Below are 14,272 nucleotides of genomic sequence, written 5' to 3' on the forward strand. Positions count from 1 at the left end.
CGCACAGCCTCGTGGCCCTGCTCTATGCAACAAAGTTCAGCCAAACTTTAACACATCGACAGAAAGCTGCTCATAAAGCCAAGTGCATCGCGTAACGATGTCCCTTCCTCATTGTGGACACGTTAAATGCCCATTTCTTGTTTGTGCTGCTGTCCTCCTGCCAACCAACACATTATGGGAAGCGATGGTGCTGTCCCGCGATGCCAGGAGCCAGGCATCCCCGTCAGCGAGCTCCGTGTCTCCTCGGGTTTCTCTCCCTCCATTGTGTTTGCACACAAGGCAGAGCTGGAGCAGATGAAAGCCCAGGCATGAAAGGCATGTGCCTAAGGCCTTGGCTTTCCAAATCACAAGGTTAGAACAGAATCTATGTTTTCTGGAGGAGAGGAAAGGGGGGATGCACATCTCAGTACAGGCCTGAGAAGGAGAGCTTGAAGATAGGAAGCAAGAGTAAGCAACATGCTTGCAGCAGTGCTGGTGCTTCCAGAACAGCTACCATGAGGATGCCCAGTCCCACACCTGCCCACAGCCTGACACCTAGATGAGGAAAAGAGAGTGAACTGGAACACATCCCCCAGGGTCAATCCACCACGGTAAAATACAACTCACAGCAACTTAGATCCTGACATAGCTCATCCTACTCTTCACCCACAACGTGTCCTACTGCTCATGACACTCACTCGGCCCACCAGCATCATGTGCTGATCCTCACTCCTCATCCACCTTGGGAGCCCACTCCACTCAGCCTCATCCAGCTACACAAGTGGCAAATGAGCTGCAATGCTCTGGCACTGCTGCCCGGAGCTGTGGGTGCCCCATCCCTGCAGGTGCAGCCCACGGATGGGCAGCCTGAGCTGGGGGGACAGCCAGCTGATGGCAGAGGTGGGGCCGGGGGATCTGAGGTCCCTTCCAACCCAACCACGCTGTGATTTTATGGCTCTACGAGCAGGAGGATTCACACACCAAGATCACAGAGTGATTTTCAGATCCTGGCTAAACTTTGTAGAGCTTAAACTCTTAACACTTAAAAAAAATAATAATCACATAGGATAGGATATAAACTAGCAAATCAGGAGAACAACATATTTATGAACTCTTCTGATCGTAATTGCTCTCTGCAAATCTCATCTTGTACAAGAGCAGCTAACCATTCACAGATATATTTAATACACAGAAAGAACTATTAAGAGAGCATTTTCCAGCATGATCCTTTCACAGCCTGTATACACCAGAGAACACTAAATTACAGCAAGCAGCAAGCAACCCTTGTGCGAGCAGTTCTAGCAGTGTACACTGACAGTCCTGGCACAGTTTACAGCAGTTCAGTAAACAGCAGCCCCAGCCATGCCTGTACTGGTGTGACTGCGTCCACACCGCAGCCTTGCACGATGTAATAATGTGTGTGATAGAAGTAATAAATAACATCTTTAACTGAACTGCTGAGCTAGCCTTAGTGAGAGCTGCACGCAAACAGAGAGTACTTTCTATTCTGAACTGCTGGCACTGATTGCTCCTCACCTGAACTCATATATAAGTCAATATCATAATCCTCTCCACAGAAACCAATTACGTTGTCACAAACTGAGACAATAACCTCAAGCGAAGAATAAACAGCAGGAGCAGATGAGTGCCAAAGAACCAGATTTTATTCTCATGCAAATATCCTTAAGTAGTAAAACCAACGTGGGGGAAAGTGAGACTACCACCACCCCTGCACTCTGCCTACTTGCTCTTGAGCTGCTCCAGGACCGACAGATCTCAGCTCCTGTTATCCATGCTCAGTGCTAAACAGAACCTGTGGTGTCAGTCACACACTGGAGTTCAGAACATCCTGAGCAGGAAGGGACCCACAAGAATCATCTACGATTTACAATCCTGTGTTTCTTGATTTGAAGTAAAACATTTTTTAATGCAGTACAAGTGTATCTTTGATACAACTATCCCTAGAAGCTTCTTATGTATCTTTATAGAGTAGTGCATTTGGCTGGTATTAGAAAAATACTTAAGTGGAAACAATTTGTGGGGAAAAAAAACATAAAAATTGGCTCATATGCAAGTTCTCAAAAAAAAAAAAAACACCACATCTTGTGTTTTGAGCTGCTGCTGCTTTCTGCAGGCCACTGGTTATGTTTCTGTAACCCCACTGAGATGTTTATGAGTCACATCTTGTCCTGCACCAGGGTAAGGTAGTTACCCTATTGCTTTCTAAGGATTGCTATTCTGGCACAATGTCTGTTCACATGAAGTATGAGCCTGACTGCTGGATCTGGGCAAATTTCAGAATACATTTCTCAAGACTTCTGGCCACTATCTCAGTCATTCTCAACGCTGTCAGAGATGTTCTGAGAGCCTTCTTTTTGTCTTCAAATATCCATCCAGTGTCATCATCTTAGCACCTCCTACTACCCAACGTAAGAGTAGTCACCAGACGCATCACCAGAATCCTGTCTGATATATCAACCCTGAATCAAATAAGGTTAATTCAAGAAATAATAGCACTGATTGCTCCCTCCACATAATGCCCACACCTTCTAACCAGTATCCAACAAATGGAAGCGAAGGTGAGGGCTGTACAACTCTTCACAGCACAACCCTGGGCTATTACAGCATAGCAACCTGGTCTAGGGAGCCTGCTTTGGCAGGGGGGTTGGAATAGGGTGATATCTAGTGGTCCCTGCCCCTACAGTTCTGTGATTCTGTGATAGCAGAGGAGGAACACACAGAACACCAAGAGCGCAGGCCGATGTGATGCTGGTAACTCACTCAGTCTTTCTCAGAGATTAAATAAAAAAAGAAAAAAAAACACCTACAAAAAACAAAAAGCCACCATGTCATCTATGTCATCTTACAAATATAACAAGACCACTGAAAGCATACTGAAACATCACATTTATGTGAAACCACCGCATCTTGGGAACATACTGCTACATCACTGAGGCCTTCTACTTTCACAGCATCAGATTTGTGGGAACAGGCAGACATCCACAAACCCAGCAGCACCTGAGATGTGAAGGTGTGAACGCACTCTGTACGGGAAAAGCCATGGCATGATGGAACTACGTGCTGGGAAACGAGGGAAATCCTGCCACGTTTCCTTCTTCCACAAATGCTTCTATCACGAAGCATTCCCATAGCACAATTCATCTCCAAGAGCCATGTTCTGCCAGTAAATGCAAAAACTAGTGAAGTAGGCTCCTAAGAAGATAAGAAATGACTGCCACGCTGTGGAGGAGCATGCAAATGTGGAGGGCTGCTAGCTAAAATAGTGGATTAACCAGAATATGCAACCTGCTTTCCTTGAAGTGGCTCGGTGCCTTTGCCACACAGCACAAAATCCTCTCACTGAGACACTTGTGTCCAAAATCTGGCAGCAGCTTTCAAATCTAGAGACCAAACCCCAACAACGAGAGCCAAACGGTGTGCTGAAATGCAAGCAAATAAAGAGCTGAAGGACAGCTTTCCCCATGAGAGCACAGGTGCTCAGCTATCACCTACAGACCTGAATTGGGTTTGTAGGGAAACATCCAGGACAGAAACAAGCAACAACACTAGACTAAGTTGCAAAGCTGCTTAGCTTTCATCAGACTTCCTCCACTTCTTTTGTTAGATTTGCTGATTTTCAGAAAGAGCACTTCTGTGCCTGGAATCTGGTCTACTAGTGCCTGCAGGAATGTCATGAAGTTGAAACAAGACCTCATTTATATTCTCAGCAGACTTTAATTTCAGTGTGCTATGGAACTAAAAGGAAACCATCTTCTCAGGGACAGAACATACAATTCAATTTTGTTCTGAAAAGTGCACGCAGGATTAATGTCCGTAATTGCGCAGCACACACTGCGGAATGACAAACCTTCCACACTGCTCTGCCAGTGTGCTTCGATCCAGAAACAGAACCATTAAATCTCAGATCTGTAACTTAAAGCTTGAATGGTTTTAATGTTGGGGCGGGGGAGAACACAAGAATGCTTGAATACTTAATCAGATCCCAATCTCAGATTTTTGTTTTGCTGGCCAATCCAGCAACGAAGGTGGCCAGGCTCCTAGTGACAATCTTAGACCCATCAACCCAGTTCACATCCACCACATTCAAAAAAGGTCTTATGGCTACAGCAGTTTTCATCAGCACTTCTGCTGTCATGAAAGAAAGAGAAAGCAGCTATCTTGAAAAATGGCAGTCAAGACCTCAGTGAGAAAAATTCATGTTACTGAATATCCTCGCATATGTTGGAAGAATGACAATGGGGAAGAACACATAAATTTTCCAGTATGATACTCTGAAATCCACGGTTCGAAAAAAAAGAGATGCCTGTTCATTTTTTCCAAACTGTTCAAATTTCTACTCTGAGCCAAAACGGCTCTAATTTACCTGTTTGATGTATTAATCACATAAAGGTATCGGTCAAATTTCAAAGCAAGTGGCTGGGAGTTGATAAGAAGGGAAAATATTAAGTCAAAGATGGAAGATTAAGAAGGTGCTCATTCAAGTTCCTTGCTATTTATAATTACTCCCTGAAGGGACACAATATTTCAAGTACAGCCTCTTGAGGTGAGAAATAATCTGTCAAGTCACCAGGCAAAGCTTTTAGACTAACACCGAGGCAACACGCAGCGAAGCTCTTTGGGCACGTTACATGTGATACGCACACACCAAACCCTGAAACTCCTCTGGCCTGTGTGAAGTTACTGCAGAAACAGATCCATCTCAAGAACTCATGTTTGCAAGAGATCGAAGCAGTGCTCAGAAGAATAAACAAGCCAGGCAAGGAGCTGCCTCCAGGAAAGCAGGCATTTCACACAAGCTCCCGACAGCATCAGCAACTCTGAACTCCTTTGCAAAGTACCTGAAGGAGTCCTCACTTCTGGTGCATCAGGTTTCCTCCAGCTCCCAAAGAGTCAGCAGGGAAAGGACTTAGTTCTGTATGCCTACAGCTACAGTGGGAAGTCCCCTTAAGAAAAGAAAAAATCCCCCCAACCTCAGCTACGTGGTTTCGCTTCTTAACGGGAGCCAGAACTGGGGCACCTGTCTGAATCAATGTTGGTGCTCTCTACCATGTGGCAACTACTGTCCCTTACAGTGTAAAAGAACAAAAATTCTTCACAGTTATTTAAATCTCTTATTCCAAACAAAACTGAAATCAGAAAAGAGGAGAACAAGTCTAAATTGATGATCATCCTGATTTTCTTCTGTACCTAAGTTACTTTCTGGCAGAGGATTTATTAGCATCTGATAATATATTAAGAATTGCCTGACTTGTAAAAGAAGGACTTAATAGTCAAGGCTTTCTATCAAAAAGGATAACTAACACACACGTTTGCATACACAAATCTTGTACACTCTGGGCACTTGTAACTGCTGCTGACACCAAGCACGGGTCAGGCAGTGCTGCCTAAGATCACTTCAGACACCTTCACACTGGTGCCTGGCAAGGACAAACACGAGTCTCAGTTCCCTTCTTGCCCCTGTGGCATCTGCACAACTGAAGTAAGACTCAGTGCGAATCACAACCAGAAAGAACACAAATTCCAACCAACAACTCTGAACTCTTCCGGTGTCGTCATCTTTTTTCTTCTGTTTCCCAGTTATTTTCCGACACAAGACTGAGTTTTCACTTCAGTTTTCAAATGCATGTTTTTCATTGTCAGTATTTATCTTTTAAGATGTTCCTACTGTTGCAGGAAGTACCTCAACATCCAAGGCCAGCCTGTCCTGGGGAATTTGGCACAGGTTTCCCACCACTATTAGGAATGCAGCCTTGCTGGTGGTAGCCCCCGGGCAGGCTCCTGGAACTGATGCTGTTTTGATGTTGTGCCATTTCTGCGTGCTCAGATCTGCTTCAGACATGGCTCAGGTTAAAGCACTAATTGCTGTAACTAGCACCTCTGTGCTCTCGCTGCTCTGGGTGGAGCTGGCCTAGCAGGAGCTATGGTAGGAATTCTTAGTAAGCAAGCAAGTAAAAACTGGAAGTATTTATTCAAAGGTTTTCAAGAATGTTCTTTGTCCACCTAGCACCTCTTCCTCCGAATGTAATGAAAATGAGATGTAAAACAATGCTCAAAACTTCTGAAAAACCACAGCTCCTTTTCAAGTTGAAATTTATCAAATCTCTTGAACTCATGCTTCTTTTTCTAATTTCTACTTACATTCAATTTGCTGCATTCACTGATTCTTAAACCATTAACTTAAACCATCACATAGATGTTTGATGCAGGGTATGCTGTTACATATATGTTCATAAAACAGAAGCCACTCTTAAAGCTCTATTATTAGAAACGGATAGATTTTCTTCCCTTCCAAGCATACATAACATAAAACAGAAAGAAGAAAGAAAACGTTTCCTTGCTAGAAACCTGCCTAAGGACCTTTATGGGCTCCAGATCTGGAGAGACTGAGAGACAGACTAATATCATGGCCTTTCATTATTTAAAACACAGGTTATGTCTAAGAATCTAACACCCTTTTTACCACTGTCATCTACTTTTTGTATGTGCCTGTGTGCTGTTTCAGACCACGAACAATGACCAGAAACTTTACTTCCAGACTACATTTATTTATGGTACGTTTGTACTTGTTCTTATGCCAACTTTGCCCGCTACCTTAAATAACTTTTCTCCTCCTCTGATATTTATACTCCCTGAAGTACTTACACACAGCAATCATCCCTCCCTTCAACTTTGTTGTGCCACACTGAACAAGGCATGCTCTTCTGGCCTTCGCTCTCAAACACCACATCTTGACTACCATTTGTGGTTCTGGAGTCCCATACCCACCCTCATCTCAAAACCACCTGTAGTGGAACAAGAATAGAGCAATAGAGATGATCAAACGTGGTATGGCTTGTATGCTGGAAGAGACCAAAGTTACTGCTGCTTTCCAGCTGAGAGGACAAAGAAATGTGACTGAGAAGCAGTAGCAGGGACGTAACAAAAACACTGACAGCACAGAGAGGGCAAATGGGACACCCCACTCCAATTCCTCAAAATCCATGATGAATGAGGCACAGATCTAAAATAACAGAAAGAAACTGCGGGGTTGCTGCTGCAGGACACTGCAGTACCAGAAAGACCGACCAAATGCAGGAAAGTGTGATTTAAAAAACATATTAACATTTCAATTTGTGACATGTAGTCATTGAACAGGGATATTACCATTGCCCTCTGATGCTTTTCAAGTATCTTCTCTTTAAATCAAGAGGTAATGATTACATGGAAAAAGTGAACGAGCAGGGGGTCAGAAAACCAGCCAAGTTTTCCCGTATTGTTAACTAGCCACTGAAAATGACACCTTCATCTCCTGCTCCCAGCCAGAACTATACATACCTGGGTGCTTGCTGTCACTACAAATGCAGTGGTTTCAGGTTTGTGTCAGGTATAAGGGATGAGAATGCAGCTCAGTCTGCATTTCTCACCCTTCACAGAACAACACAGTCACTCCAAACGCATTTTACTTCTTTACAGCTGCTCTTCATAGACAGCTAAAGATCTTTATCACAATAAAGACAGAAGGCACTTCCACAGAGTGCGATTACGTGCTACTACAGTTGACTATTGCCTTCCAGAAGTAGGAAATGGCTGGGGAAAAAAAAAAGAAAAAACATTTTCTGGGAGTCATCCTTTGTGGTCCTTTCATAAAACATTAGTCTTAATCCCTGCACAGATTAGATGGGAAATCTGGTATTGTAGCTGAAAAGTCTTGAGAGGGGGCTTCAAGACATCATCTGATGGCAGCTCTCTGTATCAGTGATCATGGATATGCCACTGTGGTGACTTTGGGATGGTGAGGAAGGAGAGAACAGAGCCTGGCCTACACCAAAGTCCATGTCCCAGAGATGGGGAAGGAGCTCATTTCTTACAGTTTGTTCTCGCTCCCATAGGGTAAAAAGTCAAAAGCCTGAGGCAGCACATCCTACAGAGTTCCTCCTTTTGCACAGCAGACTGTCATTACAATAAAGCACAGATAGGGCTCAGCACCAAGCAAGGACAAACTACTGCTGCACAACCAGCAAAGCAATGGGAACGTATTCACAGCTGCACGCTTGCCAGCAATAATGTGCTGTCTAGCAAGCAGGTACACACTGACAGCCCGAAGTCAGGACATGTAACATTCCACATTCCCAATCCTCTGATGAGGACTAAATTAGGATCACTGTGCATATCCTAGCATCTCCAGCAAAATCAAACATATTGTTAAATGAATCATTAGCAGACAGGCCTCTTCTGAAAATGTTCTCTTTCAGGGCTGATTCTCACTTGCAAAAGAGTTTTTGCAAAAAAAGCCACAACGATGAGTTAAGCATGATCCAGAAGAGGTGTCTATGAATTGCACGCTGCTTCCCTATTACCATAAAATAATAATGATCTGGATGTTTTACTACAAAGCTTTCTGCTGAAGGTTTCACGGATCTTTATAAAGATTAATTTCACTCCCAGGAAGGGAAGCAGGATCCTCTAATCAGGGAAGGCTTGGCGACAGGAGAGGTGCCATTTGCCTCGTGTGACACCAGGCTGCAGCAGAGCTGGGAGCAGAACACAGACCTTTGCCTCTCATTTTGTACATCAAATATAAGATCATCAAATGCTGCCTATTTATTTTATCTCCTTGCAAAAACATTTTTGATTGCTACTTCTGCTTCTTTTCTCAGTGAATAAATTTTTTAGAGAGAGCTCCAGTAAATCTGACAGCCCCAAATGCCTTTAGAAAGGATAGACACAAGCAATGTGAAATGGGGCCACGGCATATGGATGGGACTCACATACTTAATTCAGTGTCTTGCCCGTTGCCTCATCCACTGTGAACTGAGATTCAAGGGGAAAGAACATGTTTCCTTCTTCCTAAACCCCAGAAATTCACAGTCTTCAAACTGCTGTTCTGCAGTACAGAGCTGTGTATGCTCTTGGCACGTCACACCAACAGTGCGTAAAAGAAACTGTGACTCAATTTTAAATGGAAATATTATTTGCTGCTTCTATAATCACTGATTACTAAGGATATGAGAGGAAAAGAGAGTCAACCTAACTAAGAGGGCTTTTCACATCTTGAGTTATTCACAAGCTTGAGCCATTCACCATCCCTTCCTTCCACAAGGATGTTTTACTTCTCCCAGAGTTTTCTAACTCTGCCCTATGTTTCCCTCATTCCACCTCTTCAGTACTTGCTCCTCTCCTCATCCTCCTCTCTTGCTGTCTGAAGTCTCTTCCCCTCCCTTCCTTTGCAGTCATTTCCATTTTCTTTGAAATGTTTTGGCATTTAGTGCTGGCTTTATTCTTCCTTCTCCATCTGCTGCTCTTGTCTTTCTAAATTTCTTCTGGAGGCTTCTCCTGGGAGAAAGGAAGAGCCATGGTTTTTCATTTACTGCCTGCTCTTCCTGAATTTCAGTTTGCTTCTTTTGCTTTAAGGACTAAATCAGACAATCCTCCTTCCCCTGGAGCTGGTGTACCACCACAGTGTCTTCACATCAGCCCCACACTACACCCTATCCCCCCCCTCCTTTACGCACCAGCATCTCCAGAAAGACACTGAAATATTTGGCATTTCTCCTGTACACTAGAAGAGCAATACTGCAGCAAGCAAAAACTACCACTAGGGCTTACTTCCCTGCCTTGTGCTCAGTGCTCACGGAGCCCTCCAGCCCTGGAGACCTGCTCCACCAGCTGAAACCCCATTTTAAGGCAGTTCATCCTCCCTAAGGATATTCTTCTCTGTCAAATCTTCTGCTGCACTGTCAGGAATTACAGGTGACAAAGGAGAGCTAATGAAACTGAACCACGTACACCACTGCTTTCATACAAATTTCTCCTATATTGTCTTTCCATTGTATTTTAATTTGGGGCTCAAGGACACAACACTAAGGCACGTCCTCCTGGCCTGTTCCCTTGCTCTCTGTTCCCAGAGGAGGGAGACAGCTGGGACACACAGAAGGAGATACAGATATCCAGGCACTAGAAAAGTCCAGGAAACAACAAACTCCTTTAGCAAAACATTCAGCCCTATCTGCTGTGAGCCTTTCAGCTTCAGCATAACACAAGTTGAACACCGATTAATCACTGATGGCTGCAAAAGAACTCCTTCTGTCACAAGTTCTCATTCGCCAGCTTCAAGGTAAAGCCTGACTCTGTGAAAGTCTTCCTCTCATTTCGGGGATAGTATGATTGTTTGTTATCGTAACAGCACCAGGAGTGATGCCTTTAAACATTTCTGCTTTCGAACAGGGTATTGGAAAACAAGCACCAGAGAGTTAAAAAGCCAAAATCCTGCAGCCAGGAAGATGGATTTTGCAAAAAGGAATGAGACGAAAATCGCACAAAAAAAACCCAGAATCTTTTACAGTTGCAAGTATAAGAAATGAGCCATCTATTAACAATTCCAAAATAAAATGAACAAGAACATCAACAAACACCAAGTTTCTAGAAACCTCCAAACATTAAGATCCTTGCTTCTGCCAGGTGCTCAAAAAACACAGCATGAGAACCAAGTGATCCTTAGTTTTGTTTTACAAGTTTCACATACCAGTTTGCCTCTGGTTTATTCCACATCTGGAGATACCTGAGCAGTGAATGAACAGCAGCTGTCAAAGCAGCAGAGTGACAGATCCAACACCTACACCTCTCATGGTTTTTAAATACTGTTGTTTGAATCAGTTGTTATTTTTAGTCGCATTAAACATAACGCATATTCTTATGGATCTATCATAATGAAATGGGAAACGTGTAGTTAACAAGATATAACTGATCTGAAATGCACCCAGCCAAAAGACAGAAATAAACCAGAAGCAGCAACTCCTGCTCACTTTGCTCCACTCTTCCCTGGCAGCTGCTGAAGTTTGTGGTTTCCTACTTCCCATCTGCAAACAGCAAACTCTCAGTGACAAGTGACGAGATGCAAAGCCACAGCAAGTACACCAGCAAAGAGAGAACAGGGAAACCATTTCTCTCAGCTAATGATTTGAAAGTTGTATACAATCATAGTAACAGCAGATTTTCAGATAGAAGTCTGATTTAAGTTGATTGACCCTTTCAGCATTTCTAGAGAAATTATGTATTATAAAATCAATTCCGTGAAAAATGACAGTAAAAATAGACGTGATGAGACATCTTCTAAATAAGCAAAGCTGCTTTTACAGCGTGCTGAATAACTGGAGTGTGGCAAACATACCACTGTTATTTATAATGTCACCCTTTTGACTTTATTCTTAATTATTTCAAATTTCTTCGTAGGCATTAACGAAGCAAGCCTCACAGTTTTGTGAGAAGAACTACTCCCACAGAGGAGGAAAAATGAAGGTATGGGGACAGAGAACAACCCTCTGAAGTCAGTGGAAGAGGTACACAAGATATAGGAGTTCTCACAGTGTAGAGAAGAAACATCCCCTCATCCAGACCCAAGTATTTACTAAGTGACCAGTCTGCAGGATTTACTCAGCATTTAAATTCACACGTTGCATCAACACTTTCAGATTTAGCTACAATTAGTCAACAGCCAAGTCATACCCAAGTTTGATGCAGATAAGTAAGGTTCTCTTCTAAATGGAAACTGTCCATTTCTCCCTACTGAGGCACCTTTATGTTCTGCTTCAACACACAGTCATAAAATTATTGAAAATAACCTTTCACGTTGGAAATGCTAGCTGCTGCCTAAGTATCATATGAAACACTTTGCCAGAATATAGCTAAAAAACACCAAGACCTGGCACAGCAATGATTAGTAGGTAATTGTGTCTCATTACCTTTGGGGTCTTCTTGGGCCAGCTGACCACAGGGACACCCGAAATCGCAAGATTTTGGTCATCATCAGCATGTTCTTTCAGAATGTTCTGTTGTGAACGAAAAGGTCTTTATTAACCACAGAAATATTCTTCCGACTCAGGAGTGCAGAGACTTAACTGCATGTCATACCCCACCCTCAAGGAGAAGAGTGATGCACGCTCTGCTGACTTGTTGCATCTCTCTAAGTTCATTTTGCTTCAAAACTTCACATCACAATGCAACTCTCCCATGTCTTTAAGATGCAAACAATGCATTTCCTTGCAAAACAGACAGCAAAATCACTCACAAATAACCTGCTAAAATTGGTGTCTCTGTGAGACCTGTGTTTTCCACTGGTACCAGTCTAGTACCAGTGTTACCTTTCCCAGTACGTACACGCTAGCTCGAGAAAACCCAAGCAACCACTATAACCAGCACCTTTCCCTAATCAATTCTTCAGAAGACCCAGGGAGATCCAGACTATGGCACTATTAGTCCTGTAGTCACGGGGCACTGGCCAGGCAGGCAGTTCAGAGGAATCTTCAAATGCTTGAATACTCAAGCTAAGTCAAGATACAGAACCACGCATCGCAGCCTTTATGAGGGGCAATTCAAGAGCACTGCCATTTCTACTGGCTTTCCTTCCACAGGGAAGGGCAGGTCAGAGTTGGTGCAACCCAACTCCCTTCACGTGACCAACTCAGACATGCAGTTTCCTGTGCATTCACTAAATTATCTCCTTGGGATAGTACAGTATGAAGGGAAAAGATTGGTCTTCCCTCCCTCCCACCCACTCCAAATCGTTTGCGTTGATGAAACCTCATGCATCCTAAAAATCTCAGGAGTGGGTTGTGCTGGCTCACACAGCTCCTGCTGCTGTGACTCATACAACTCAATGCAGGGGTGGGGAAGAAGAACTCCTTTTAAGTCTACTCAATGGTGCAGCCAGGAACAGTCCACGCTCCCTGCGACTCTCTCTGTGCTTACTAACCTAGCCACAAAGCTCTTCATGTGGAGTGCAGATTGCTGGAGGAGACAACAACTGAAAACAAAAACAAGTCCAGAGGATTCTGCTGAGCTGCTGAAAACTAAGGCCCAAGTAAGTACTAATAGGTTAAGGAAAGCTCCAAGACCACAGACAAGGACTGCAGATCGGAAACTACCTCTTCATAGAATTGAAGAGGTCACACAGACAACAAAACTCAATGATGTTGTTCCAAATTACAATGACTTCTTGAAAAAGAAAAAAAAAGCATAATTAGACACCAACAGGCATCGGGCACTCAAGTCTCCAGTGTACAGCTTTAATAACTAGAAATTTCACACACTACACAAAGAGAGCCTAAAAGATGGTAATTGTATTTAACACAAAACACACTTGGAATTCCTCTGTGATCATCCACCTAAAGCTAAGAATATGACACGCTGTAGCCCAGTGAGCATCTCAGCAAGGCTCTGCACAAGTGGCCATGGGCTTTCCCTCCCTGGAGCTCTGTCAGCCCACTGGGTTCTGCTCAGTTACCCACCTGGCCTTAAATTGGAGATGCTTTCCTAACAGAGGCCACAACACCAGCACAGTGCTGGTCCCAGTAAGGCTGCTTTAGATGCTGATTAGCCCAAAAGCAGTCCTATTACCAAAATGAGTGATACAACACAAGGCACGGCACTTCTTTGTGGTGGTCTTCAAGTGGAAGATCTCTCAACTTTCACATACAGATTAGTCATAGCAAATGAACTTCTGACTGAGTTGAGCAAAGCAAAGCAAACACCTCTTTTCTCATGTCCTTTTCACACTGCAACAGCAATCACAGCATTACCCAGAAGTTATTCTGCAATCCTAAAAATGGAGAAGCCTTTGTGTTGGAGCAAGAAGGCAACTCTTTACTTGGATATCTTAAATTTGGAAATCTGCAGGACAGAAAACCTTAACATTTCCACTGTGGACCGTGAGAAACTCTGAGATCAATAGAAAGCAGAATACGTTCTAGGAATTTGGCAGGATACTGTGGGTTTCTTGTTATCATATGTACCACGTGAAAATATTATCCAAGGAGAAACTTAAAACTGTGGCAGTTTATCACGTCAGCCAGCTGAAAACAATAGATGTCTGAGCAGCAGAACCATAACCAAGCCACAGCTGCATGGACAAGTGTCAAATGTTGGCATGCAGTGGGATGGATGGAGGCAGCCTTCTGTTCACCTGCTGAAGAAGGGGAAGACAAAACAGAACAAAACAAAAACCAGAGATAAAGAAAGGCATGAGGCCCCAGTTAGCCAAACAACTTGATGCCCATCCAGCACAAGGCTGCCTGATTCATTGCACTTGAAGGCTGTGGTGACAACAGCAGGCATGAAGGAAAGAAACTGATTAAGTATGTAAGAATTCACTTTAGCCATTAATTTTACCAGCACAGCAAGGAATGACTCCCCTGAAATACATTCTGTAAAGGAAGGTTTTCTTTTTCTGCCATCAGAATAAGAATGGGGTAAGATTTCTTGGCAAGAAAAAGTAAGAACATATTTCTGTAGATATCAT

The 14,272-nt window shown here is 43.4% G+C and overlaps 1 protein-coding gene across 5 annotated transcripts in view; it reads right to left on the reverse strand.

The window, feature by feature from the left end:
• KDM2B (lysine demethylase 2B) overlaps nt 1-14,272 on the reverse strand; it is a 96,429-nt gene that overhangs the window by 22,759 nt on the left and 59,398 nt on the right. For 4 of the 5 annotated variants that reach the window (XM_065739197.1, XM_065739193.1, XM_065739196.1 and 1 more), the window contains one exon: nt 11,718-11,804. The exons of the other annotated variant lie outside the window; for it this stretch is intronic. In XM_065739197.1, the coding sequence (XP_065595269.1) occupies nt 11,718-11,804 (87 nt within the window). The remainder of the gene's footprint in view (nt 1-11,717; nt 11,805-14,272) is intronic. 5 annotated transcript variants of the gene reach the window in all.

Source organism: Cyrtonyx montezumae, unplaced genomic scaffold (assembly GCF_038088225.1).
Source record: "Cyrtonyx montezumae isolate F1298 unplaced genomic scaffold, pur_monq_1.0 scaffold_23, whole genome shotgun sequence".
Taxonomy (NCBI): domain Eukaryota; kingdom Metazoa; phylum Chordata; class Aves; order Galliformes; family Odontophoridae; genus Cyrtonyx; species Cyrtonyx montezumae.